Source organism: Bufo bufo, chromosome 6 (assembly GCF_905171765.1).
Source record: "Bufo bufo chromosome 6, aBufBuf1.1, whole genome shotgun sequence".
Classification (NCBI taxonomy): Eukaryota; Metazoa; Chordata; class Amphibia; order Anura; family Bufonidae; genus Bufo; species Bufo bufo.
The window spans coordinates 71069099-71096299 of NC_053394.1; the positions used below are offsets into that span (position 1 = coordinate 71069099).

Consider the following 27201-nt stretch of genomic DNA (forward strand, 5'->3'; position numbering starts at 1 on the left):
GAAATGACCTAATTAGTAAATAGAATCCATTCTCCATATAACTACAGCTGTTCTGTGAAGGCCTAAGAGGTTTGTTAGAGAACATTACTGATCAAACAGCATCATGAAAACCAAGGAACACACCAAACAGGTCAGGGATAAAGTTGTGGAGAAGTGTAAAGCAGGGCTGGGTTATAAAAAGTATCCCAAGCCCTGAACATCACATGGAGCACTGTTGAATCCATCAGCTGAAAAAGGAAGGAGTAAGGCACAACTGCAAACCTACCAAGACATGACCATCCACCTAAACTGACAGCCCAGGCAAGGAGAGCATTAATTAGAGAAGCAGCCAAGAGGCCCATGGTCACTCTGGAGATGCTGCAGAGATCCACAACTCAGGCGGGAGAATCTGTCCACAGGACAACTATTAGTAGTGTCCTCCACAAGTCTGGCCTTGGAAGTGCGGCAAGAAGAAAGACAGTTTCGAAAGCAACCCATAAGAAGTCCTTTCCTTTTTGCAGTTTGCCACAAGCCATGTGGGGGACACAGCAAATATGTGGAAGAAGGTGCTATGGTCAGATGACACCAAAGTTGAACTTTCTGGCCTAAATGCAAAACAATATGTGTGGAGGAAAACTAACACTGCACATCACCCTGAACACACCATCCCCTTCATGAAACATGGTGGTGGTAGCATCATGCTGTGGGGTGCTTTTCTTCAGCAGGGTCAGGGAAGCTGCTCAGGGTTGATGGGAAGATGGATGGAGCTAAATACAGGGCAATCCTGGAGGAAAACCTTATAGAGGCTGCAAAAGACTGATGACTGGGGCAGAGGTTCACCTTCTTGCAGGACATTGACCCTAAATATACAGCCAAAGCTACAATGGAATGGTTTAGATCAAAGCATATCCATGTGTTAGAATGGCTTGCAGCACACTTTCCAGACTTTTATTTATTACAAATTTTGAAACCCCTCATTTTCTTTTCACTTCACACATACTTGCTACTTGTGTTGGTCTATCATATAAAATCCCAATAAAATACAAAAACCTGTCATCTGACAACTCATGTGTAGCTCTTATCTCTGATCTCCCAACCTCCATAAACACTTATTATAGCTCAATTCTTACAAAACTGATAAGAATATGGTTTAAATAAGTGTTTTTGAGGTCAGGAGATCAGAAATAAGAGCTACACATGAGTTGTCAGATGACGGGATACAAAGAAAATAGATTGTGACAGCTTGCAAACAGACTGTTTTTTTTTTTTACTCTAGTATCTGAGGAGGCTGAATATTCTTAATAGAGACCAATTAAAAAAAAGGATTTTTAGCCCAAAATGAGTATTGGAATCCTAAAAAAAAGTCCCCAAATGTGTACATAGCTTTTAATAATGATTGTAGAGAACAGAAGAATCAGGCAAGTTGAAATCCAACCGCCCGATCCTTATATTCCCTGACGTCTGCCATCTGGGCTCAGAAGGCAGCATACACATTACATAGTCAGTGCATTTCTGGTTTGGCCGACTGTGACCGTGCGAACCTCAAAACTGATGCTGGTGGCTTAACCAAGAGACAGCAGTCAATATCTATCATTGGAGGCCAGTTGGTAGGCCCTCATCTTTAATGTGCATATGTTCACACATGACTGCAGGATCACACAGGTTTGTATGCAGTCTATAAACATAGAAACACATAGGTCTGTAGAGGAGCTGTATACACAAAATGGTAGGATATTTATAATTGCATCTCATTAGAGAAATAAAAAAAGGTTGCAAAGGTGAACATGTGGGGGAAAAAAATGAAGAAAAATCAGTTCAAGGGGTTTTCCGGTCACAAAAAAACAACTACCACTAGCATTCTACCTTACTACGTTATAGTAGATGATGACGATGTGAGTGCATTTTGACTCCTCCAGCATAAATGCGATCTGTGACCCGCACCCTGTGTTTACAGCCCGGCACAAGACTCACGGGGACTGTCTGTACCATCAGGTCTCTGCCTCTCCTTCCCCTCCCAGCTCTAATGTCACAGATCCAAGCCTGCTTGAAGCCCTGGTGGAAGGACCCTGCCCTAAGACACAGCGTCATTGCTGACTTCACATCTACAGGGCAGGTTCCAGAAGAATGAGCAGAACACTGCCCTGAGAGGCAAGGTCACTGATAATGTTGTGTCTACAGGACAGAGCCTTACAAACCTTGCCATGCCTCAGATGTAGACGTGATGTCATTGGCGGAGAATGTCATGTGACCACGATGATATGCGGGGAAAATGGGACATGAGATAAATAATCAGTATTAGTAAGTGACAACATGTGTTGTTTCCTGTCAGTTGATGCTGAAATTTGCAAAACCGGAATAACCCTTTAAAGAGAACATTGATAATGACTAAGTCGATAACAGTGCGGTTCCTCAAAATGTAGATATTGCTCATATCTCCATCAAAGTTAGCTATTTAGCTTATTTAGGTTTTTTATTATATTTTTTGAGATATGTGTTTGATTAGCTGATGAATTTTTGTGTTTTTATCTAGAGAAATTCTTAATGGTATTGCGATCACAGATGAAAATGATAACAAGCTCGGACACTCAAGGGTAAGAACGTCCTGCTGAGACATTCACAGCTTTAAGCAATGTTGACGGATGAGCCAGGAAACAAAAAACAGCCAACTATATTTCCAGAAACGGGACCACAGTTGGCCATGGTCCGTCTGGTATTGCTGCTCAGACAAATACAAGCAGAATGAGTCTGACCTGAAATACCAGACACTGCCAGTAGACAAGAGTGGCGCTGTTACTGGAAAAATAGCCAGCTCTTTTTTTTTCTACTCCCTGACAACCTCTTAAACGGGGTTGTCTACTAATCTTACAGTATTTTGATAGCATATCCTCATATCAGATCAGCAGGGTCCGACACCCCAGAGCCCCGCTGTTCAGATGCCCTGGGGTAGTTCCAGCACTCAGAATGACACAGCATCGTCCATTGTGTAGTGGATGGATCTGGTTACTGCGTTCATTTCAGTGGGAGCAGAGATACACTTACCATCTCTATCCCTACACAATGGACCGAGCTGTGTAGTTCTGGCCCTGACTTATGGCACCTGAGCTACTGCAAATCAGGATAGGCCATCAATATCTGACACCCCGCACCCCTGCCGATCAGATATTGATGACCTGTCCAGATCATAGGTAATCAATATAAAAGTCCCGGAAAACCCCCTTAAAGAATCCAAAGTTTTGAATGGAGTGTGTAACCAGGGCAAATTCCCTTTAGATTAGGTCTTGCTCAAAGAACGTGGAATTGCTGAGAGGCCAAAGGGGCTATGGCATGGACGGATGCTGCTCTATGTAAATACACTGTTCAAAAAAATAAAGGGAACACTTAAACAACACAATGTAACTCCAAGTCAATCACACTTCTGTGAAATCAAACTGTCCACTTAGGAAGCAACACTGAGTGACAATCAATTTCACATGCTGTTGTGAAAATGGGATAGACAACAGGTGGAAATTATAGGCAATTAGCAAGACACCCCCAATAAAGAAGTGGTTCTGCAGGTGGTGATCACAGACCACTTCTCAGTTTCTATGCTTCCTGGCTGATGTTTTGGTCACTTTTGAATGCTGGCGGTGCTTTCACTCTAGTGGTAGCATGAGACGGAGTCTACAACCCACACAAGTGGCTCAGGTAGTGCAGCTTATCCAGGATGGCACATCAATGCGAGCTGTGGCAAGAAGGTTTGCTGTGTCTGTCAGCGTAGTGTCCAGAGCATGGAGGCGCTACCAGAAGAGAGGCCAGTACATCAGGAGATGTGGAGGAGGCCGTAGGAGGGCAACAACCCAGCAGCAGGACCGCTACCTCCGCCTTTGTGCAAGGAGGAACAGGAGGAGCACTGCCAGAGCCCTGCAAAATGACCTCCAGCAGGCCACAAATGTGCATGTGTCTGCTCAAACGGTCAGAAACAGACTCCATGAGGGTGATATGAGGGCCCAACGTCCACAGGTGGGGGTTGTGCTTACAGCCCAACACCGTGCAGGACGTTTGGCATTTGCCAGAGAACACCAAGATTGGCAAATTCGCCACTGGCGCCCTGTGCTCTTCACAGATGAAAGCAGGTTCACACTGAGCACATGTGACAGACGTGGCAGAGTCTGGAGACGCCGTGGAGAACGTTCTGCTGTCTGCAACATCCTCCAGCATGACCGTTTTGGCATTGGGTCAGTAATGGTGTGGGGTGGCATTTCTTTGGAGGGCCGCACAGCCCTCCATGTGCTCGCCAGAGGTAGCCTGACTGCCATTAGGTACCGAGATGAGATCCTCAGACCCCTTGTGAGACCATATGCTGGTGCGGTTGGCCCTGGGTTCCTCCTAATGCAAGACAATGCTAGACCTCATGTGGCTGAAGTGTGTCAGCAGTTCCTGCAAGACGAAGGCATTGATGCTATGGACTGGCCCGCCCGTTCCCCAGACCTGAATCCAATTGAGCACATCTGGGACATCATGTCTCGCTCTATCCACCAACGTCACGTTGCACCACAGACTGTCCAGGAGTTGGCAGATGCTTTAGTCCAGGTCTGGGAGGAGATCCCTAGGGAGACCGTCCGCCACCTCATCAGGAGCATGCACAGGCGTTGTAGGGAGGTCATACAGTCAAGTGGAGGCCACACACACTACTGAGCCTCATTTTGACTTGTTTTAAGGACATTACATCAAAGTTGGATCAGCCTGTAGTGTGTTTTTCCACTTTAATTTTGAGTGTGACTCCAAATCCAGACCTCCATGGGTTGAAAAATTTGATTTCCATTTTCAATTTTTGTGTGATTTTGTTGTCCGCACATTCAACTATGTAAAGAACAAAGTATTTCAGAAGAATATTTAATTAATTCAGATCTAGGATGTGTTATTTTTGTGTTCCCTTTATTTTTTTCAGCAGTGTATATATAAGCCAAATTCTTACCATGTTTCTTCCTCTGGTTAGTACCTTTGGGGAGAGGTGCTTAGTAAGTGCGTACATAGAGAAGTGGCGTACATAGAGAAGTAAGGGCCCCATAGCGAGGATCAAACCAGGCCCCCCACACAGGACAGAAGGGTTTCCGCCTAAACCCTTTTCAATTACCCTTGGGCCATTTTTTCCACTGCCTCGTTTGCTAAAAGTTGTTCTTTTAGAGGGTAGAGTCCTGACCAAGTTTTTACCCCCAGTAGAAGAGGAGATGATCCCAACTGGGCCCCTCTTGCCCTGGGCCCCATAGCAGTCGCATGGTCTGCCGCTGTGGTAGTTACGCCCCTGGTGCTAATGTACTACATAGCCTTAGGACAAGACGCGATGGTGACCTGATGGCAAGTCACTGTCACTTCTCCTGACTCTTCTGTTTAAGCAGCTACTAGCTTTCCCCATGTAATAACAATGCTGGAGCATCATTTCTAGAGATGAGCGATAATTCTCAAATTCTATGTGGCTGCTTAGCCGAATTTCACAAAGAAATTCGCTTTGTGACAAATTACTTCATCACGAAGCGCGTTTCTTTGTGAGTAGCAGACGCAATGGCAGGAAACAGCAATTGTGTCGCACCCGGTCATTGAACCCCTCAGATGCCGCGTTCGTCGTCGATCACGGCATCGGAGATGACCATTGCGGGCTGTCTGGGTTTAATCTGTTAAAAATTAAAAATTTTGCAGAGTAGGATTGCTGGACGTTGTGGAGTAACTGGGTTTATGGGAACATGCGTGCAATAACAGAAGTTCACCTTACATGGTGACTGGCACAGACAGGAAAAAGAAATCAGCGAGTTCACCTCAATGTACAGGAAATACAACACATCATAGAAATGCATTAGAGAGAGATTACAAGTGAAGCATTAGTAGCAGTGACATCTAGTGTTATAACTATGAACTGCAGTCAATATAGCAATAGACTAAGCTGTAAGATGTTGTATATCCAACAAAAAATACTCACCTTATTTATTTGATTGTGTAGAGTCTGCTGTGGCCATCTTGATTGAAGATCCACCGCGCAATCTTGCGCATGCATGATGACGTCATCACTCTGGCCGGTGTGGTGATGTCATACATCACCGCGCATGAGATTTCACACGGGATCTTCAATCAAGATGGCCACTGCAGACTCTTTGCGCGCAAATGGATGAGGTGTGTATGACTTTTTTTTTTTTTTTTTTTTACAGCTACTAGTGCTTCGATTCGCTCAGCACTAATCATCATTTCATATGTTGGGCCATTTCTGTATTATTCCTACTAGAAACTAGAAGTTTTTGAAAATATTCCCAGAAGGTCCAAGTGGGTGTTACCAGTTGGGGTGTGTCCCTGCACAGTCTGACAGTATCCAATCAGTGTTGCCAGTGTCAGATGGTAACACCCAGATGGACATTTATTGTAAACTGCTGGCAGTTCATTCATAGAGGAGGAATAGCACATCATAGAGTCGTTACACGGGGAATGCAAGTAGTTACTAAAATAGACATGTCAGAAGAGGGGACAGGTCATCTTTCCTATATTTTAACCCCTGGCTTACTACTTTCCAATTACCACCAGCTACCAATGTCCTAATGTCTCCAATAGTACATAGCGCCAATGTTGATTTTATAACTCGGCCTCTCAGCTAAGAAGGTAAGGGATTCATTTTAGTAGGGCCTGAGAGGGGTAGATGGATTTTGTATGGTGGAACGAGGGCAGCCTTCCTTGTATAACTGACACATATGACTGCAGAAGAAGGCCACCATGAAAGAGAAGGGAAATGATCTTGACCTGCTCAAAGGCATGGTGTGGGGGTCTGCAAAGCAGTCCACAAAATAGCGCTGGAATGCTTTCGCCCATGCCAAGCTTCTTGGAACAAAAAGCAGATTTAGGCATTATCCAGAATCGGAAATATTTCAAGAGTTTTCTAATGGTAAATGTATTATTTATTATCATATTAAATAGAATTTTTCATAATAAATCAATTACATTTGCTACTATAATCGGCATAATGTTATGTCGGCCTGCAGTGTAGCTTCGATACGTTATATGGCGATGGAGTTAGGTTAGGGAATGCGGACTATTCGCTCTGTAGAGAAGTACCTACATTTCTACTGCAGTGCAGCCAGACTGAAGTGCTGGTGTGGAGTACCTGCTGTGTCATTACAGCAGTCGGCTGATAGAGGGCAGCACACACCTGCAAAAAGTGCAACTAATGTAGGTGAAGGAGGAACATGTCTGCAAATACGACCTGATCTGATGCCGTAACATGCGAGATGCAGATTCTTTCACACCTATACGCATCACATTTTAAAATCGTAAGCTCGGAGAACATGTGTAATGACCGGGACAGAAAGGTGGACCAGTAAGTGCTATTTGAAAGCTAGGAGGGGTTGTCTATGATGACAGAGACTTTCATATAGTAGCTGTGGGTCCAGCTCATAAGAACCCCGGCAAACAACAGATTTTTTCCATGGCCGGGCATTTCTCCTGTAGTTACTGCTGAAGGGACATGTGCAGTAGTATTAAATGGCTGTTCTTCAGGTGAGTCTGCCAGAGTGCGGGTCACTGCTTACTAGAGGCTCCCCACGTCAGCTCATAGAGGGGACTCTCCTGTGTGAAGTCCATATCCCCCAATAGGCCTAAATATCCTACTGGGTCAACCCCTTTAAGTTCCCCATAAGGATGGGATTTTAGGCCAAAATATGCAATGCGGATAGGGATTTTAAATTTTTCACTTGGTTGTAAATATGCTGTGAACCACATGTACAGATGGCTATCCGCTCATTTCAGTCTCTATGGCAAGTTTTAAAATCCATTGATAAGATGTGAGTTGTGGTATGGTGTTTCTAATGAAGACCGGGTTTAAAGAGGTACTCCTATTTCTCATCCGTATCATCGGGATACACAGGCTTGACCATGGTATAGCTGTTGCCACTAGGAGGCGACACTAAGCACAAAGGTGTGAGCTCCTCCCTTCAGCTGTACCCTTCCTACAGGGACTAAGCTAAATCAGTTTTAGCTTAGTGTCTGTAGGAAGCAGACCTCACTGCTTTGCAGGTCTGCTAATCTTTTTTCTTTCCTTTTAGCAGGATTTCAGGCAGTCCTGGCTACCTGCATTCCCACCCAGGAGACGGGAGATCAGGGGTTCCCCTAAGCCTGCTGCTCGTTCCCGGTCTCCAGAAGTCAAGGAGGACCAGAGGTTCTTAAAGCCTCTGCATCCCGCCAGCCTTCCGATCACCACGGCCCGGTCACAAGTCCCCTCTGTTTCTGGTGTAGCGGCCCTCCCCAAGGGGCCGCACACCGAAGGTGGTGATCCGGCTGGAGCCAGGGGGGGCAGAAGACGTCAGACAGGTAAGTATTTCTGAACCCCAAAGTGCTCCCTTTTTGTCCTGCTCCGTCTCATCCTCGTGAGCAGTCGCTCCACACTCTGGATTTGATACGAGCTGTTCGCATCTATCTGTCCCAGACGTCATCCTTCCGGCGAACGGATTCCCTGTTCGTCATTCCAGAGGGGCCGAGACGATGGCTGGCTGCGTCTAAAACTTCCATTTCCCAATGGATTTGTTTGGCCATTGTGGAAGCGTACCGCGTCAGTGACCAGGCCCTACCCTTCTGGGTTACTGCTCATTCTGCTTGGGCTGTGGGGGCCTCTTGGGCAGTGCATCATGGGGCTTCTGCCCTTCAGGTATGCAAAGCGGCTACCTGGTCGTCTTTGCATACTTTTGACAAGTTTTACAGAGTGCACACCTTTGCGTCTTCTGATGCTTCTCTGGGGCGTAGAGTTTGGCAGACGGCGGTTCTCTGATTGGCAGGAGGGTTTCTGGTTATGCCCACCCTTAGGACTGCTCTGTAACGTCCCATGGTCAAGCCTGTCTCCCCCAATGATGCGGAGGAGAAAACTAGATTTTTGTACTTACGGTAAAATCTGTTTCTCTTCCGTTCATTGGGGGACACAGCTCCCACCCTTTCTCTTGTTTACGGGCCTTTTCTGGCCTGTGTGGTTCTGGGTTCGTACATAGTGTGGTTTTCCTGTTTTTGTTTTACTTCTCCTGCTGCTTTTGCACTAACTGATTTAGCTTAGTCCCTGTGGGAAGGGTACAGCTGAAGGTGAGGAGCTCACACCTTTGTGCTTAGTGTCCGCCTCCTAGTGGTAACAGCTATACCATCGTCAAGCCTGTGTCCCCTAATGAATGGAAGAGAAACAGATTTTACCGTAAGTACAAAAATCTACTTTTTAGACATTTATGGCATATCCACAGGTTATTCCCACCTCTGGAACTCGCATCTACTTCCAGAATGGGGATCCTCCACCAGCCGCCACATCCAGATGAGGAATGAATGGAGTTGTGCACTTCTATAGGATTTACAGCTCATCTGTTTCCATGAAAGTGACCTCTCCGTTAATCCCCAACTGGATCTCTCGGTCATCTCATTAGGTGGGGCCTGCATCTAATTTAAAGGGAACCTTGCATGTTATTTTAACCCTGTCAACTAACATGACCTATGCTTAATAATTAATATGCAATGTTTTCCACAGGGCTCATTTTGACCATCTTTATAGGACCCAAATCAGACTTCACATCAGACCCCCAGTGTTAATCAGATGCCCAATCAGACCCTCAATCTACACTTTCGACCTGGGACAGCTCATAGTCCCATGGCTTTCAGTATCACTTTTATGCTGACGACACAAAAATTGACCTCTTCAGACATCACCACCTTACTATCCAGAATCCCACAATGCCTATCTTCTATATCCTACTTCCTCTCCTCTCGCTTTCTAAAACCCCATTCATTTTGGTGTGCACTACAGTGTGTCATTGTGTGTGACACTTGGTCTGTGCTGCGCAGGCAGCCGGCAGGGCCCTGAGGGCCGGACTATCCTACCGGACATCACATCTGAGTCTCCCCACCGCGTCCCCAGGACCTGACCAGTCAGACTCAGTCAGTGGCAGTGCTGTGCGCTGACCGCTCACGCTGCTGTGCATAAATCAGCACGCCGCTAGTCGAGACTAGCTAACATTCAACTACTGGCAGTGCGGGCGGCGCTCCTGCTCCTCCTCCTAGGCGGCGCAGCCTGGGCCAGGCACGTGACATCACCGTGAGCGCTCAGCGCAGCCTGCCCACTGCCTGTAGTTGAAGTAGTTGCCTAAGGCAGCCAGGCCCAGCCCAGAGACTAGAGAGACAGACAGCGTGGCGTGGCCCTACCCTACCGTCCGAGTACCGATACCGAAGCGAAGCAGAAGCACTGCAGCTAGCTGAAGCTGAGAGTCAGCCTGACTGGTCTGAGACTGAGCCTGACCTAGTGGTGTAGCAGGTTAATAACTTAATAATAAGGTACAAGTAGTGACTGTCTGACTAAGTCTCTTTCTAACTAGAGAGATGAGATCTGACTCTGAGTCTGAGAGGTGAGCTGGCTCCCCCTGAATCTTCCTGATTTAAAAGTTAAAGGGGTTCTGCACTTTCATTTAACTGATGATCTATACTCTGGATAGATCATCAGCTTCTGATCGGTGGGGGTCAGACACCCAGGACCCCCGCCGATCAGCTGTTTGAGAAGGCAGCGGCGCTCCAGCAGCGCCGCGGCCTTCTCACTGTTTACCGCCGGCCCACTGACGTCACGAGTTACGACTAATATCAACTAGCGTGGGCGCTGCTAAGCTCCATTCAAGTGAACAGAGCTTAGCCCCGCCCATGCTAGTTGATACTAGTCGTGACGTCAGTGGGCCGGCGGTAAACAGTGAGAACGCTGCGGCGCTGCTGGAGCGCCGCTGCCTTCTCAAACAGCTGATTGGCGGGGGTCCCAGGTGTCGGACCCCCGTCGATCAGAAGCTGATGATCTATCCAGAGTATAGATCATCAGTTAAATGAAGGTGCAGAACCCCTTTAAAGTTACTGTCAGTGCAGCCTGGATGATTACAGTGTTTACTTTACCGTTTAGAGAAATCATGTTCAAATGTATCTGTGGATCTGTGGATGACACTGTTATAGTGAGGGGGATCGGAGGTCTGTGGATGTCATGACACTGTTACGGGGGGGGGGGGGAATCTGTAGATGACACTGTTATGGGGAGGGGGATCTGTAGGTATTGGGTAAAGTATTGCAGCATTTCTAAGCATACTTGTGTAAATGTATCGTTGTTATAGCTGCCCCCACTACTTTTGTCCTGGCCCCCAGTGTGCCCCCCCAAAATTTGAAAGCTAGAGACGCCACTGAGATCAATGGCTGCACACTCTCCCCAGTTAACCAAGTCCACTGGCTTGGAGTAAGCTTGGATTGTGCCCTGTTCTTCAAACAGCACATTCAAGCCCTTTCCACAACCTGCCGCCTCCAACTCAAAAATATCTCCCACATCTGCGCCTTCCTTAACCATGAGTCTGCAAAAATGCTTGTACATGCCCTCATCATCTCCCACCTAGACTACTGTAACATAATGTGGCCTTCCATCTAGCACTTTCGCACCCCTCCAATCTATCCTAAACTCTGCTGCCCGACTAATCCACCTCTCATCCTGTCACTCCTCTGCCAGTCCCTTCCCTGGCTCCCCATTGCCCAGCAAATTCAGTTTAAAATACTAACAAATACATATAAGGCCGTCCATAACCTGTCCCCACCTTACATCTCTGTGCTACTTTCCCGATACATCCCCACATGTAATCTCCGATCCTCACAAGACTTCGTTTTCTCCTCTTACCATATTTTTTCACAATCACCTCCAAGATTTCTCCCGTGCATCCCCAATACTTTGGAACTCCCTACTTCAACATATCAGACTCTCACCTAAAGTGGAGTCCTTCAAAAGAAACCTGAAAAACCACCTCTTCAGACAAGCCTGTTGCTGCTATACCGCCATGACCAGCTTTACCCTCACCTACTGTGTCCTTCCCCCATACCTTGTAGAATGTAAGCCCTCGCGAGAAGGGTTATCTCTCCTTCTGTACTAGTTTGTAGGGATCGACCGATTACATAAGAGTTACTGATATTATCGGCCGATATTCATGATTTTTAAAGTTATCGGTATCTGCATCTAACCTTGCCGATAATGCGTCCAGCGCGCTATCACAGAACATGAGTGCGCTGCTGTCAGCACGCTCACATTCCCTCAGCAGCACAGGGAAGAAGTAGTCACTCTCTCCCTCCCCCTGTGCCGCGCTGCCAATGAGGAGAGACGGGTGCCGATATAATGTGCATTTTCATTTTTGAAAAAAAACTAAGAGCGCTGTATTCGCCACTCTCCAGTACTACTTCACTAATGAGCGCTTCCATAATGAAAGCGCTCATTAGTATTCGCCCTATAAGAGAGAAAAAAGTGCGTCTTATAGGGCGAAAAATACGGTAAATGATCTTTTGACGTCACAATCGCAATCATTTGTGCATTGTAGCCCATCCTCTTTCTTCAATATTGACACCTCCTGATACACCTTTCAAAATCAAAGTCTTGCTTATAATCACTGCGTGATTTTCTCCCAGTACGCTCTCATCCTTTCCAGCCTCATTGTATTACTGTGCAAACAAATGCATATACTGCGCAGGTGCAGGATTTGGAAGGAAGTAAGGAGGTCAGGTGATATGTCAATCCAAGCGCCCATGGGCATTGGTTAGACTTGATTCACCCTGGAACACTAGACTCTTTTTAAGGTCATGCAGCACGGGACATGTAATTAGATCAATTTTGAAGGGAAGCGGTCCGCACTGTGATAATATTTCGACTTAAAGGAAACCTGTCACCTAAAAAAATGCCTCCCAAACCGCCAGCATTACCTTAAAGTAGCCAGCAGTATGTTCCTAAAGATCCTTTTCTTCCTCCGGCCAGATGCACCAAAATCTTGAAAAACAAACTTGAATCCCCTGCACGCGCTATGTAACAGCAGAGTTTGAAGTCAAGGGGCAGCGGACTCCTCGCTTCAAGTCAAGCTAAGCCCGCCCCTTACCTGTCCTTCCTTCACTGTGATTGACATCCTGCTGTCTCCGGATCCCGCACTCAGCCGGCCGCTTTTCTCCCTCTGCGCATGTGCACAATGGAAAAGCACGGCGCATGCGCAGAGAGCGGAAAGCTCCTTGTCACTGCGCGATCCCAGCCTCACAGCAGGATGTCAATCGCAGTGTAGGGAGAACGGGGAAGGGGCGGGCTTAGCTTGACTTGAAGCAAGGAGTCCGCTGCCCCCTTGACTTCAAACTCTGCTGTTACATAGCACGTGCAGGGGATTAAAGTTAGTTTTTCAAGATTTTGGTGCATCTGGCCGGAGGAAGAAAAGGATCTTTAGGAACATACTGCTGGCTACTTTAAGGTAATGCTGGCGGTTTGGGAGGCGTTTTTTTAGGTGACAGGTTCCCTTTAAGGGACCTAATACAATACATTGATTGATGCGAGAGTGTAGTTTTGTGGGGTTAAAATCGCATGACCGGTTCCCTTTAAGGCATAGCCTGTAAATATGCCATAATTTATCTATGACTGGAATATACCTTTAAGAATTTCTACTGCTCAACTCCCACCTTTTAGGAGATGAGAAAGGAGGACACATGTATACAGCTCATTGTACGGCCACAGCTATTTTCTGGGGTGCTGCTGGATCTCTATAACAGTGCCAGCCACAGCCCTTACAACTGCAATATCCTTTTCATGTTCAATGAAAGCATAATAGCCGCTAAAAAAGAATATAATAGATTATTCGGTATTCACGCTGCCTCCCCTCCCCCTAGACTAGAGGGAGAAAAAATACATATTGCTGTACACCGTAATTTATGTACAGTATGTATTTATACATTTGTGCTAACTTCATGTCTTCATTTCATTTGTGACTTTAGAAAGCTGCCATCAAGGGTATTAGTCAGGTGGTTGTCTCCAGAATTGCCATGGCTGCTCCTGGGATGAGTGAGTATGATTAATGGCACAGTGAGACACAAGAAAATAAACTGCTGACTCATTTGTGTATTGTAAGAGCTAAATTATATAAAATTTTTAAGTCTGTCGTAAAAAAAAAAAAATTATCAACAACTTTTTACTTTTTGGAATTTGCTATTTTAAACACACCTATTTTTAAAGGGATGGCCCACTTTCGCAACTGATTTAAAGAGCATCAGTCACCGGACAAATTACAAAACTACACAGTGTATTATCATGGAGGCCCATAGGTCTGCACCAGTAAATGAATTGAGCCCTCTGTTGCTGCAAACTAGTATACTATTTGTAGTGAAATTCTTATTTTTATGCAAATCAGGCGCTCGGAGCACCGAGGGGTTGGACTAGCGCCATGGAGCACCATTTCACCTCCTCCTCTCCCCTGTCATTCCTTGACTGATAGGGTGCATGGCCCTGAAACCTCACGTATGTGCCGGCGAGGGTTCACATGGCATATGTGCAGTTGATCTCGTATAGCAATACCTAATATGAGATCTGCATTGTGCAATCCCCAATGATGCCAGTCTCCTTTCTTTCATGCATTCAAGAGATTTCAGGGTCAAGGATCTAAAGAGTGAGGTTGTCTTGCCCTGTCAATCAAGTCATGAGGAGGAGTGGCGACAGGGGAGAAGAGCCGTGCTCTGAGGGACTGGGCCAGCTCCTTGGTGTTCCAGGCACATTTTTTTTTGCATAAGAATAAAAGTAAGACTTTCACCACAACTATATAATCTGATGACAGGTGTCATGCTCTTTAAAAATTTCCTATGTTATGTGTCTTCTGTTCCTGTGCAAACCTATGGGCCTCTGTGGTAACAGACTGTGTAGTCTGATCCACTTTCATTTTCATTACCAACATGCACGAAAGTGTACCAACATCAACTCACATATGGATAGGACTGATGGCCCAAAAAAAAAACTTTTCTAGAATATAGTCATTAATATTTTTGTTTTATTTCAGTACTGCTGCCAATTCTGATGCAAAGATTGGAGGCATTTCCCTTTATGAAGGTGAGTGGTAAACCCCACTGTATAGCTGATTTTCGAAATTTCTGAGCAACGTATTTTTTCATTAGTGGATAGAGCAGGCCTTTTATTTGCCGTACACATTGGTCTAAAGTTGATTAAAACAAACAAATTTCAACCAAAAAGATAATTTGCTGTGTAAAACCTAACAGCAGTGAACTTTCCCCTATTGGAAAGAACCACTTGTTGCCAGAACTATTGGCCATACCAGGACTTAGGAACTGGGAAACTTATGGAGTGACGAGAATTGGACAATTAATTAAGGACAAGACATGTAAGTCATTTCAAAACCTGCAGCAAGAATTTAATATCCCCAAGGAGTGGTTTTATAAATATCTTCAAATAAGACATGCCCTTGAGGTCACGATGCGGAAGGGATGTGTGATAGCTCAAATGGAGGTGGTCCATAAGCTTGTTCTTCCGTCGGGAGGGGGAAAAAGAGGGTTAATATCACAGGTGTACGCTCTTCTAATGGAAAAATTCTTAGAGGGATATCCGCTTTCAAGAATGAAAAAGTGGGAGGCTGACGTGGGGGATATGTCTAAGGATATGTGGGAAGATATTTTAGAAGCAGTCCCCAAGGTGTCTCTAAGTGAACAGGGCAAACTGTCCCAACTATTTATTATACACAGAGTGTACAAAACACCGGTGTTCCTGAAAAAGATAGGAGTAAGAGGTGATGACAAGTGCCCAAAGTGTATGGAAGATGGTGCAGACTTGTTACATATGCTGTGGTCTTGTCCAGTAGTTGGTAATTATTGGGAGGAAGTTGTAGAGATGATTAATAGTAAATTGACATTAAGAATTCAAAAAGATCCTAAGGTGTGTATTCTGGGGTATGTGTCTGAAATTGGAGGGAATGAACCGGTTAGGGTAGCTGCGGGGAGATTGCTATATGTGGCCAGGAAACTGATCGCTATGAGGTGGATCCAGGGGAGTCCGCCCACACTGAGTGAGTTTGAACGGAGGGTGCATGACATGCTGGTACTCGAAAAAGGGGTGTTTGTGAAGAGAGGGTGCCCTCAGAAGTTTGAAAAAATGTGGACTGAATGGTTATCTCATACTCACGTGGTTATATAGTCATGTGATGGTCAAGACCAATGTTAGGGATGGGGGGTTAGGGTAGGGTAAGGGGGGGAGGGAGTTTGAAAGGTCAAGTTTCCGGTAATTTTTTGCCCATATGATGTTTTAGCAAAGATATATGTATTGTATGGATTCATGATAATACTGAGTGGTGGTATACTTATGAGTATTGTTGTTCACTGAATCCGCATTGTGGATAATGTAAAGAAAGAAAAAGTCAGCATATTGTATTATGTTATAATATGTATTTATTGTTTAATAAAAACGATTTGATTCAAAAAAAAACCTAACAGCAAACGATTGTTTTAGAGGTTAAGGTTAATATTTTCATAATGAAAGATTTTTTTGTTCAAACAAAAAGATTCTTGAAGGAACGCTCCCACAAGATTTGTATCAGACCAGCTTCTATATAACTTGTATGGCTACCTTTAGGTTAGTTGCAGCCCTGTTTGTGCCCTTTCTATGCACCCCCAATCTTATGGCTAAGCACTAATTATAGCTAAATTCTTATCAGACCTATAAGAATATAGCTTAAATGAGTGTTTATGATCTGTCAGGGGTTCAGAAATAAGGGCAATACATCAAGCCATCAGAGCAGAAACCTGACGCTCATTGTGAACCTGAAAGTAAAATACTCTGCAGATAGACTGAAACTTAGGCCTCATGCACACGACTGTGCCGTTTTTTGCGGTCCGCGGATCCGCAAAAAACGGAAGCTGCCCGTGTGCCTTCTGCAATTTGCGGGCCCATTTTAGACATGCCTATTCTTGTCCGCATCACGGACAAGAATAGGACATGCTATTTTTTTTTTGCGGGGCCACGGAATGGAGCAAAGGATGCGGACAGCACATGGAGTGCTGTCCGCTTCTTTTGCGGCCCCATTGAAGTGAATGGATCCGCACCTGAGACGCAAAAACTGCGGCTCGGATGTGGACCATAACTACGGTCGTGTGCATGAGGCCGTAACCATATAGAACAAAAACTGCTGAAAATTTTACTTTTAAAGACCTATCCTCAGGATAAGTCATCAATACCAGATCAGCGGGATCCGACACCTGGCACCCCCGCCATTCAGCTGTATGAGGAGACGGCGTGTGTACTGCGCACCTGCCATCTCTCTTACTGTCTGTGCACTGTCTCCTCATACAGCTGATTGGTGGGGGTCCTGGGTTTCGGACCCCCACCGACCTGATATTGATGACCTATCCTGAGGATAGGTCATCAATAGTAAAAGCCCGGACAAGCCCTTTAAATGAAAAAATAATCTTCATAGCCTTTATAGAAACCCTCTGATAGAGAGACACAGCGTCTCCCTTCTCTGCCAAACCACAGCATAAGGTCCCATGCACATGACCGTATTTTCGGTCTACAATCAATCCGCATTTTTTATGCGGATTGGATGCGGACCCAATAATTTCAATGGGGCCACAAAAGATGTGGTCAACACACCTTGACTTGCATGCCCATAGCCTCCCCCGTTACAAAAAAAAAAAAACACATACTGTCGATTATGCGATTCTGTACAGCAAAACTAAGAATGCTATACCAATGTATACCAGCCCAATAAAGTCCAAAAGAGCTCTTTATTCGTCTCTGTTGGTTGTCTGGTGGTTGAAATTTTACAATGCTGAACGTATTTCTGTATTTTTGCATATTTTCTCTATTTTATTTTGCAGAGAATCCATTTTCTCCATGCTCCTCTGCAAGTCACATTGGCTGGTGGATTGTAAGTCAATTATATATTACTTTATATATAGGGTGTCATTTATGATCAGAAATATGCCTGAGTATTTCTGGCACAGATGGCGGCACAAAGATTATTTGCGCCGCAATGTGCGACTTTTCCCCGCTAACGCCAGGTCTATATGGTGGGTGTGGCATGGTCGGGGAAGGGGACAGGCAGGCCCGTCTCCTTTATCATTTTCTACGCCTGTTTTAGGAAGCTGGCTTACATTTAGACCGGCGCTGGATACGCTGAAGTTATGTAAAGGCCAGTGCAAGAGCTCATTAAGACTGACGTCTAAAACGCCGGCCTTAATAAATGATCCCCATATTTTTTATTTTCTGCTTTCTGAACTTTCTCGTAAATGAATAGTCCAGTAAAAACATTAAGAATGGAGGCGATGCACCAACGCTTCAGGCTCTTCAATGCGTACAACACATTACATAAATTTTACCTGGAGTTTTTAAATTTCAATATCATTTGATTGAACGTACAGAGGTCTAAACACTGTGGATTGAACATAAACGCTACAATATTTTCTCACCTTCTATGTATATTCTGTATTCTATGTATACACTGCCTAGAAACAAACCACCTGTTAAGACATGTCTGATTGAAAGCCGGGAAACCCCCTTCATTCTAGGAATCTGCACCCTCAGTGTCCTTCCGTCTATGAGCATCTAGAAACGCTCACCTTTAAAATCCATATCTATAGACTTTGTACCTCTTCAGTATTGTGTTTGCCTTGTATACTACTCTTTTGTCATTCTGTATATTTACTGTCTATTATTAGATTTTCTTCTTTTAACTGATTTGCCCCTGCCTGTTACCTAGCACTTCTTCTTACAACCGTAAATGTAGACTTAGTAAATATGCTGTACATGTATACATGAATTATCACCATATGAGTCCCAGGGTTGCCAACCAGAATTTTTCTTTTTTCTGGACAATTTATCCCAAAATCACGGACAGCCAACATTTTTTACTGACAAATTGGAAAACCATAATGAATGATAAAGATTATACAGGTCTATAGCTTAATATACTGACAAGACCTCATTACCAGCAGACACAGGAAAAAAGTCGCCTATTTTTACGGACTGTCCAGAAATTTCTGGACGGTTGGAGACCCTGATGAGTTCATCAGCTGACAGTAAGGGCTCATGCAGACGAACGTGTTTTCTTTCCGTGTCCGTTCGTTTTTGTTTTTTTTGCGGACCGTATGCAGAACCATTCATTTCAATAGCTTCCCCCAAAAAATGGAAGTTACTCCATGTGCATTCCGTTTCCATATGTCCGTTCCGCAACAAAATAGAACATATCCAATTATTGTCCGCATTACGGACAAGGATAGGAGTGTTCTATTAGGGGACAGCTGTTCTGTTCCAAAATGCACACGGACACCATCTGTATATTTTTTGTGGATCCGTTCTTTTTTCCGGACTGCAAAATACATATGGTCATGTGCATGAGCCCTAAACTGCAGGATGCTATATGCTGTTTTTAAAAATCACAGCCAGGCCATATTCCTCTTACTGTATGGTTCTTGCAGGCCAGTTTTTGGAAATTTAAAGGGGATCTGTCCGCTCCAAAATACCCCCAAACTAGAGTAAGAGGTGTATAGTGTAAGATGAGTCCAGTTATGTAATTTTTTATCTTCATCCTGCTTTGCTCTGACAGATCAGCAGTAAAATGCATTGAGAGGACTCCTGAGCTCACACACCTAGAGGAGAGGACTCAAAGAGCAGTCCTCGCAATACATTTTACTGCTGGTTTGTGGGAGATCAGTGTCAGAATTCAAGTGAATATGAAGATAAAAATGACATAACTGGACTAGTCGTCACTTACACTATACACCTCATACTGTGGTTTGGGGGGGGGGGGGGTTTGGAGCTGACAGATTCCCTTTAAAAGGGGTTGGCCGGCTGGTCAAAATTAGCCTAGTTCAAATGGTGTAAAAAAAATCTATAATTCCTCACCAGTTCCCACAAGATTGATCAATAATGTGTCCAGTGTCCGGCTGAGCAGTCATCTCCTGCCCAGAAAGCAGGGGTCAGTGTGAACCCTGTAAGTGTCAGAGCAGCAGCAGCAGTGGGGGATTGGTGAGAGTCAGCTATGCCGGATACAGTCAACAGCGTATATGTGAACGCGGCCTAAGAAATGTCTCCAGTATGTGGCTATAAGCAGTGGGAGCAGACTTTTATCCCAGGCACTAAGGGTATTTGATAGCTACTTATTGTCATGTTATTGATTCTTTATTGTGTCACAGAGAGGATTTCAAGATTTCTTTCTTTGTCCAAGCTGACCCCGCACTGTGTAATGACCTGCTCTTTGTTTTACAGCTTGCTATTCATGGTTCCCGTTGCCTGCTCATTGTTTCCACAACGATGGTAACATTTTTCCCTAATAACTCAGCAGACTGTGTGTTAAAGGAGTTGTCCGAGATAATTATACATTTGCCCCATTTCACAAAGAGCTTCAAAATTAAAAAAAAATCATTATATCCTCATCTTTTTCTCCAGCGTCATTATCTGTGCCGCCGATCTTTCTCCCGCTGCCACACAGCACATGACCACTGCAGCCAATCGCTGTCCTTGCAGTATACAGCGCGAGATCAAGGAGGACAGTTATTGGCTGCAGCGGTCACATGCTGTATACCCGTATGCCACTGCTGCAGTCTGTAAACAATCGGCAGAAGCTGGTGAGGATACAATGATTTTTTATTATAAAGACTATAGGCAAATTTATAACAATTTTATACAAACCCTTTAAATTGAATACTAAGCTTTGTGGTAATCAAAACTGTATAAAAAGTTATATATATTTAATAGCTACTTATGATTTAGCTGCTAATAATAGCTAATAATGGGTGTAATTTAAAGGGGTATTCCGGTCACAGAAAGTTATCACCTATCCAAAGGATAGGGAAATGGCTATTAGATCAGTGGGGGTCCCAGTGGTAGGATCCCCACCGAACTAATAGTTATCCCCTGTCCGTTCTATAACCAGAATACCCCTTTAAGCATTACTAGATATTCATGTGGCCCTAGAAACCTATTGCCGTTGGCTCCAAGAGCCTATTGCCACTAATATTTGCATTGCACCCATTCATTGACAAATTCAGTGTAATGGTCCATGATGACGCGCAGTGTCGCGGTGTCAGAATTGCACCTCAGCATTTGTTGTTTGACTCTCGGTACCTACACATGGTGGAGAAAATCCACATGAAATCTGCAACAAAACCATACAAAAAAACTGCACATAAATCCACACTATTTATTGCTGTTTTGGTGCAGTATTTGGTGCAGATTTGAAGCAGATCTCACTGTTCCATTAAAAAGGATGAAATCCACACACAAACAATTGACAAGCTGCAGATTACAAAATCCACACGGCAACTCAATTTCCACACCTAGAAGAAAAAGCAAAGGGGGTCATTTATGACCAGATATACGCCACTTTTGTGGCGTATATCTGGCACAGATTCTGTTGCATGCCATGTTGCGGCAGAATCTGCGACTCATTCCCCGCTCACGCCAGGTCTAATAAAGTGGGCGGGAAAGGGACGGGTCGGCAGGCCCATCTGATTTACCATTTTCTACGCCTGGTTTAGACGTAGAAAATGGTTTAAATCTAAGACAGCTAGGAAGCTATCTTACGATTAGAAGCGGCAGTGGATATGCCAAAGTTGTGTAGAGGCCAACACCTTTACATAAGTTTGGCGATTTCCCCCGCCAGCGCATGGGGCTTATTAAGACTGGCGTCTAAATTGCCGGTCTTAATAAATGTGACCCAAAGTATACATGAGATACGTCTGATGTCATACATTTTGCTGGTGCTGTATTGCACTGCAGGTTTCTCTGTTCAAAATCTGCATGGAAAAACGCATGTAAGGCTACTTTCACATCAGCGCTTTCCCTTTCCGCTATTGAGATACGTCATAGGATCCCAATAGCGAGGGAAAACTCTTCCGTTTTGTCCCCATTCATTGTCAATGGGGACAAAACTGAACGAAACAGAATGCATTCCATTACATTTTGGCTGCATCCCTATCGCGGACAGAATAACGCTGCAAGCAGCGTTTTTCTGTCCGCGATGTGGTGCAGAGCAGGACGGATCTGTTTTCTCTGATACAATAGAAAACGGATCCGTTCCCCCATTGACTTTCAATGGAGTTCATGACGGATCCGTCTTGGCTATGTTAACACAACCGGATCCGTTCATAACAGATGCAGCCAGTTGTATTATCAGTAACGGAAGTGTTTTTGCTGATCCGTGACTGATCCAGCAAAAATGCTGGTTTGAAAGTAGCCTAATCCGCATTGTGTGCAGCCACTCTTAGGCCCCTTTCACACGGGCAAGTTTTCCGCGAGTGTGCAATGCGTGAGGTGAACGCATTTCCCCCGTACTGAATCCGGACTATTCATTTCTATGGGGCTGTGCACATGAGCATTGATTTTCACGCATCACTTGTACGTTGCGTGAAAATCGCAGCAAGCTCTATATTGTGCGAAAGAGCAAGATCTATATTGAGTGAAAATCGCAAGCATCCGCAAGCAAGTGTGGATGCGGTGCAATTTTCACGCATGGTTGTTAGGAGATGATCGGGATGGGGACCCGATTTTTATTATTTTCCCTTATAACATGGTTATAAGGGAAAATAATAGCATGCTTAATACAGAATGCTAAGTAAATTAGGGATGGAGGGGTTAAAAAAAATTAAAATTAAACTCACCTTATCCACTTGTTCATGCTGCCCGGCTTCTCTTCTTTCTTTCTTCTTTGATGACCTGGGAGAAAAGGACCTTTGGTGACGTCACTGCGCTCATCACATGGTCCATCACATGATCCATCACCATGGTGATAGACCATGTGATGGATTATGTGATGAGCGCAGTGACGTCATCAAAGGTCCCTTTGCCAGGTCCAGAAGAAAGAAGAGGAGCTCCGCTACGCGACCAAGTGGATGGGATGAGTTAAATTTGTTTATTATTTTTAACCCCTCAATGGACATTTTACTAAGCATGCTGTATTAAAGAATGCTATTATTTTCCCTTATAACCATGTTATAAGGGAAAATAATAAAATCTTCTGTGAAGAAGTCCGGGTTCGGGTCTGGGTACCAAATATGCCGATTTCTCTCACGCGCGGGGAAAAATCGCGCCTTTTCCCGCACGTCACCCACAACGCCTGTGTGAAAGAGGCCTTAAGGTGGATTTAGACAGAGCAGGCAATTATCGGGAAGGGACCCTTCCTTCCTGATAAATTTCTGCTCGTCAGTGGAGGAAAGAGCTGCTTTTACATTGCAGGGATCACCTCCACTGTATGGGGACAAGCGGTGGCTTTTGCTATCCCTTGTCCTCATACAGATTCCTTGTTTCTGGGAACAGACTACTGATTACACTGCACGATCTGCTGCCCAGAAACGATGAACGAGCGCTTTACTCATTCTTCAGGTGATCTGCAGCTCCTTCACACGAGCAGATTATCCAAAACAAGTTCATACTAACATTTGATCCTCTGACAATTGTGCGGTAAAAATTTGCCAGTACTCTGTGCATTTAGTAATTGATACCTTCTGGAATAGTTTTACTTTGTGGAACCAATTACCGGTAATTAAAGCTTAAGGGCCCTTTTTAAGGTGGCTGAGAATCGGAACAAACATTCTCTGCTCCTTTGGGTATAGAGAGGGATGCCTGCTGTAGGGAGCTAGCTGCTTCTCTGAGCAAGTGAAGAGAGATTGAGAAAGCTTTATTGTACATGCTCAACATCTCCACCGAGAAACCGCATCGGTCACAGTGCTACACTGGTTTCTTGCCTCTATGTAAAACAGGTATTCCGATCTCAGCCATGAATAGATGAGATGAATTTTGCAGAACGAATGCAGACCCATTCATTTCATATTTCTGTTCGGTGGGCCTGCAAAAAAGATAAAACATACAATTTGCGAACCACAAAAATGGATACGGTCATGTGAATGAGCCCTTAATGGGTTAATACAATTGGATAGGTTGACAACCTTCTGTATTATCTTTCTGTTTTTTCAGTTCAATGGCCGTGAACAGTCTGGAACCTGAGCTTCGAGATTCCATCAGGAACCAATATGGAGACAAAGTTCAATATGTTTATTTTAATAAAGGCTTGTAACCATTGGAAGTAAAAAACTTGAAACCAGTTTCATTCTGAAGAGAAAATGATGTTACAGTCTTATCATAGGAGATGAACCTTGAATATGCAAAAATACAGGAAAAGACGTTTTTTTTTTTTTTTTTAAAGCTGACTGATATCCCTGTGCATTTTTATACAGTTAAGCCTCATTCACACATCCGTGTCCGTGCTCAAATCCGTGAGCAGGTGTCAGTGATACATCCATGAAGGATCCGTGTTGGGTCCATGTGTCAGTTTTTTGCTGTCCGTGTTGCACTGACACTGAAGAGCTGAAAAATAATTTTCAAAGCATCTCTTCTTAATGATCCGTGAAACACGGATGCAACACGGATGGCATCCGTAGTTTTCACGGACCCATAGACTATAATGGACGTGATGGATCCGTGAACACGGACAAAATAGAACATGCATCGGTGCTAAAAAAACTGACCCACGGACCGTGCTAAAACACTGATGTGTGAATACACACATTAAAATGAATGGGCACGCGTGCTGTCCGTGGAGAACACTGATATTTAAAACAATTGATATTTTTTAGATTTGTGATAAAAAAAATGTACATGATCTAAGCAATCCATTTACTGATCACAGTGAGAAATGCTTTGTGTGTATGGTGTGATGAAAAGAGCACCAATAGACCACTAGAAGTGTGGTAACTACAGACAAAGTGTTGCTTATGGTCTCTCCTTTCCATTCATTGTATTGCAGAGCAATAAACCAAAGGTGGATATCAACATGCTTGTGGAAACAACATCTATTAATTTGACACATTGTTATAAAAAGAAACATGGATTGCACATCCACATGCATTGATCTAATGCTTCTCAACATAAACATGTACATGAGGCACTTTGTATACATTTTAATCAAAAGGCAGAAGTCCACTCACCACGTCAAGGTGTCCTTTTTTGAGTGAGTCCCTACTTTACTTTGGCGCAGCGCCATTGTCACGGATGTAGTAGGGGAGAACACCAAAAGACAACAAGACGGAAGGGAAAAGACACTAGGCCTCACCGCTAGGGAAGGAAAAGGGTCACCACCTATGAAACCCTGCTCCTGGCCCTAACTCCTATCCGTATGGGCACCTCTCGATGGTAGAGATGCCCATACACAGGAACCTAGAAAACCCTGGTGGCCCTCAGATGCCCTAGACTTAATGACAGGGCAGAGACAACCCGCTCCTTCCCTGGTGAAGGAACCAGCGTCTCACTGAGGCCTAGTAAACAACAGAGGGGGGGGAGAATACAAAACAAAACACAACAAGCGGCATACTTAACTTCTAAGGATGATGGATGATCAGGACTTCAACTAGAACCACACTCCAGCTCTTCCAACACCAAATGAAGCTATCCAGAGCAAGGAGTGATGGGTGAAGTCAAACTAAATAGGGGGAGGTAAAGGTCACATGATCCACACCTGAACAGGAGGTGTGGACATACAAGCAACACACAGACAAAGTGAAACCAAAAGATGCTGTCAGATCACTAATAAGCAGATAATCTTTCAGACCTTCTCAAACCTGGTGTGACAGTACCCCCCCCCCCCCCCCCCCCTTCTACGGGTGACCTCCGGGCACCCAGGACCAACCTTATCAGGATGAGCTCTGTGGAATTCTCTCACCAGACAACTAGCATTAACATCGGTCGCTGGAACCCACATCCTCTCCTCTGGTCCTCTCCTCTGGTCCGTACCCTCTCCAATGAACGAGATACTGGAGGGATCTCCGGAGAACTCGGGAGTCCACAATCCTGCTGATCTGAAATTCCAAATTGCCGTCCACCATGACAGGAGTGGGAGGCAAGGAGAACGACTCAACAGGTTCAACATATTTCTTTAACAACGATTTATGAAATATGTTATGGATTTTTAATGCCTGAGGAAGTTCAAGATGGAAGGCTACAGGGTTAACAATGGCAGTGATCTTATATGGATCAATAAATCTTAGTCCCAACTTCCAAGAAGGTACCTTAAGTTTAATGTTTCTTGTAGACAGCCACACAGAATAACCCACTCTCAGGACCGGACCACTCATACGTCTCCTGTCAGCCGCACGCTTATACCTGTTGCCCATCTTTTCCAGGTTATTTTGGATTTTCCGCCAAATAGAAGACAAAGAAGAGGAAAATCGTTCCTCCTCAGGAATGCCGGAATTATGAGCACCAGAAAATGTACCAAACTGTGGATGGAACCCATATGCCCCAAAAAACTGCGACTTATCAGTGGATTCCTGTCTACGGTTATTTATAGCAAACTCAGCTAACGACAAAAATGAAGACCACTCTTCCTGATTCTCTGAAACAAAACATCTCAGGTAAGTCTCCAGATTCTGATTAGTGCCCTCCGTCTGTCCGTTCGACTGAGGATGAAAAGCCGAAGAGAAGGACAATTGTACACCCAGACGAGTACGCTCTCCAGAATCTGGAAACAAACTGAGTCCCTCTATCGGACACCACATCAGAGGGAATGCCATGTAGTTTCACGATGTTGTCGACAAATACCTGCGCAAGAGTTTTAGCATTGGGTAGACTAGGTAATGCAATAAAGTGTGCCATTTTACTAAAACGATCGACAACCACCAGAATCACGCTTTCCTGAAGAATTCGGTAAATCCGTGATAAAATCCATGGACAAATGGGTCCAAGGTCTGGACGGGATGGGCAATGGAAGCAGAGATCTGGAAGGCCGAGTATGTGTCACCTTAGCACGTGCACAGGTACCACAGGCTGACACATAGTCCTCAATACAATTACGCAACCCCGGCAACCAGAATCTGCGAGAGATGAGATCGGTAGTCGATCTGCTCCCAGGGTGCCCAGCAAGCACCGTACAGTGATGTTCCTCGAACACCTTGTGACGTAATTCGGGGGGAACAAACAATTTCCCCTGAGGACAAGAGTCCGGAGCATCCTCCTGTGCCTCCAACACCCTGGCCTCGAGATCAGGATAAAGAGCAGAAATAACTACCCCTTAAGATAAAATGGGACTAGGGTCATTAGACTCACCCCTCCTCCCCCCCCCCCCCCCCCCCCCCCCAGGAAAGCTACGTGACAAAGCATCCGCCTTGACGTTCTTAACCCCAGGGCGGTAAGTGACGATGAAGTTAAATCTGGTGAAAAACAATGACCATCTGGCCTGCCTTGGGTTCAGTCGCTTAGCCGACTCCAAGTAGGCCAGATTCTTGTGATCCGTAATAGAATGAATTGCTCCTTCCAACCAATGCCGCCATTCCTCGAACGCCAACTTAATGGCCAGCAATTCCCTATTCCCCACATCATAATTCCTTTCAGCAGTCGAAAGTTTTTTAGAGAAAAATGCACATGCGCGCCATTTACTGAAGAAAGGACCCTGCGACAATATT

General features: G+C 44.8%; 1 protein-coding gene across 2 annotated transcripts in view; it reads left to right on the forward strand.

Moving 5' to 3' along the window:
- Positions 1-24052, forward strand: part of SFXN2 (sideroflexin 2) — a 77618-nt gene extending 53566 nt beyond the window's left edge. Inside the window, exons 7-12 of one of the 2 annotated variants that reach the window (XM_040437752.1) lie at positions 2510-2570; positions 13753-13819; positions 14805-14854; positions 17629-17678; positions 20018-20065; positions 23723-23822. In XM_040437752.1, coding sequence (XP_040293686.1) covers positions 2510-2570; positions 13753-13819; positions 14805-14854; positions 17629-17678; positions 20018-20065; positions 23723-23822 — 376 coding nt within the window. Of the gene's footprint in view, positions 1-2509; positions 2571-13752; positions 13820-14804; positions 14855-17628; positions 17679-20017; positions 20066-23722 lie in introns of both variants that reach the window. The other variant, XM_040437753.1, reaches the window with a different exon arrangement.
- Positions 24053-27201: the final 3149 nt, after the last annotated feature.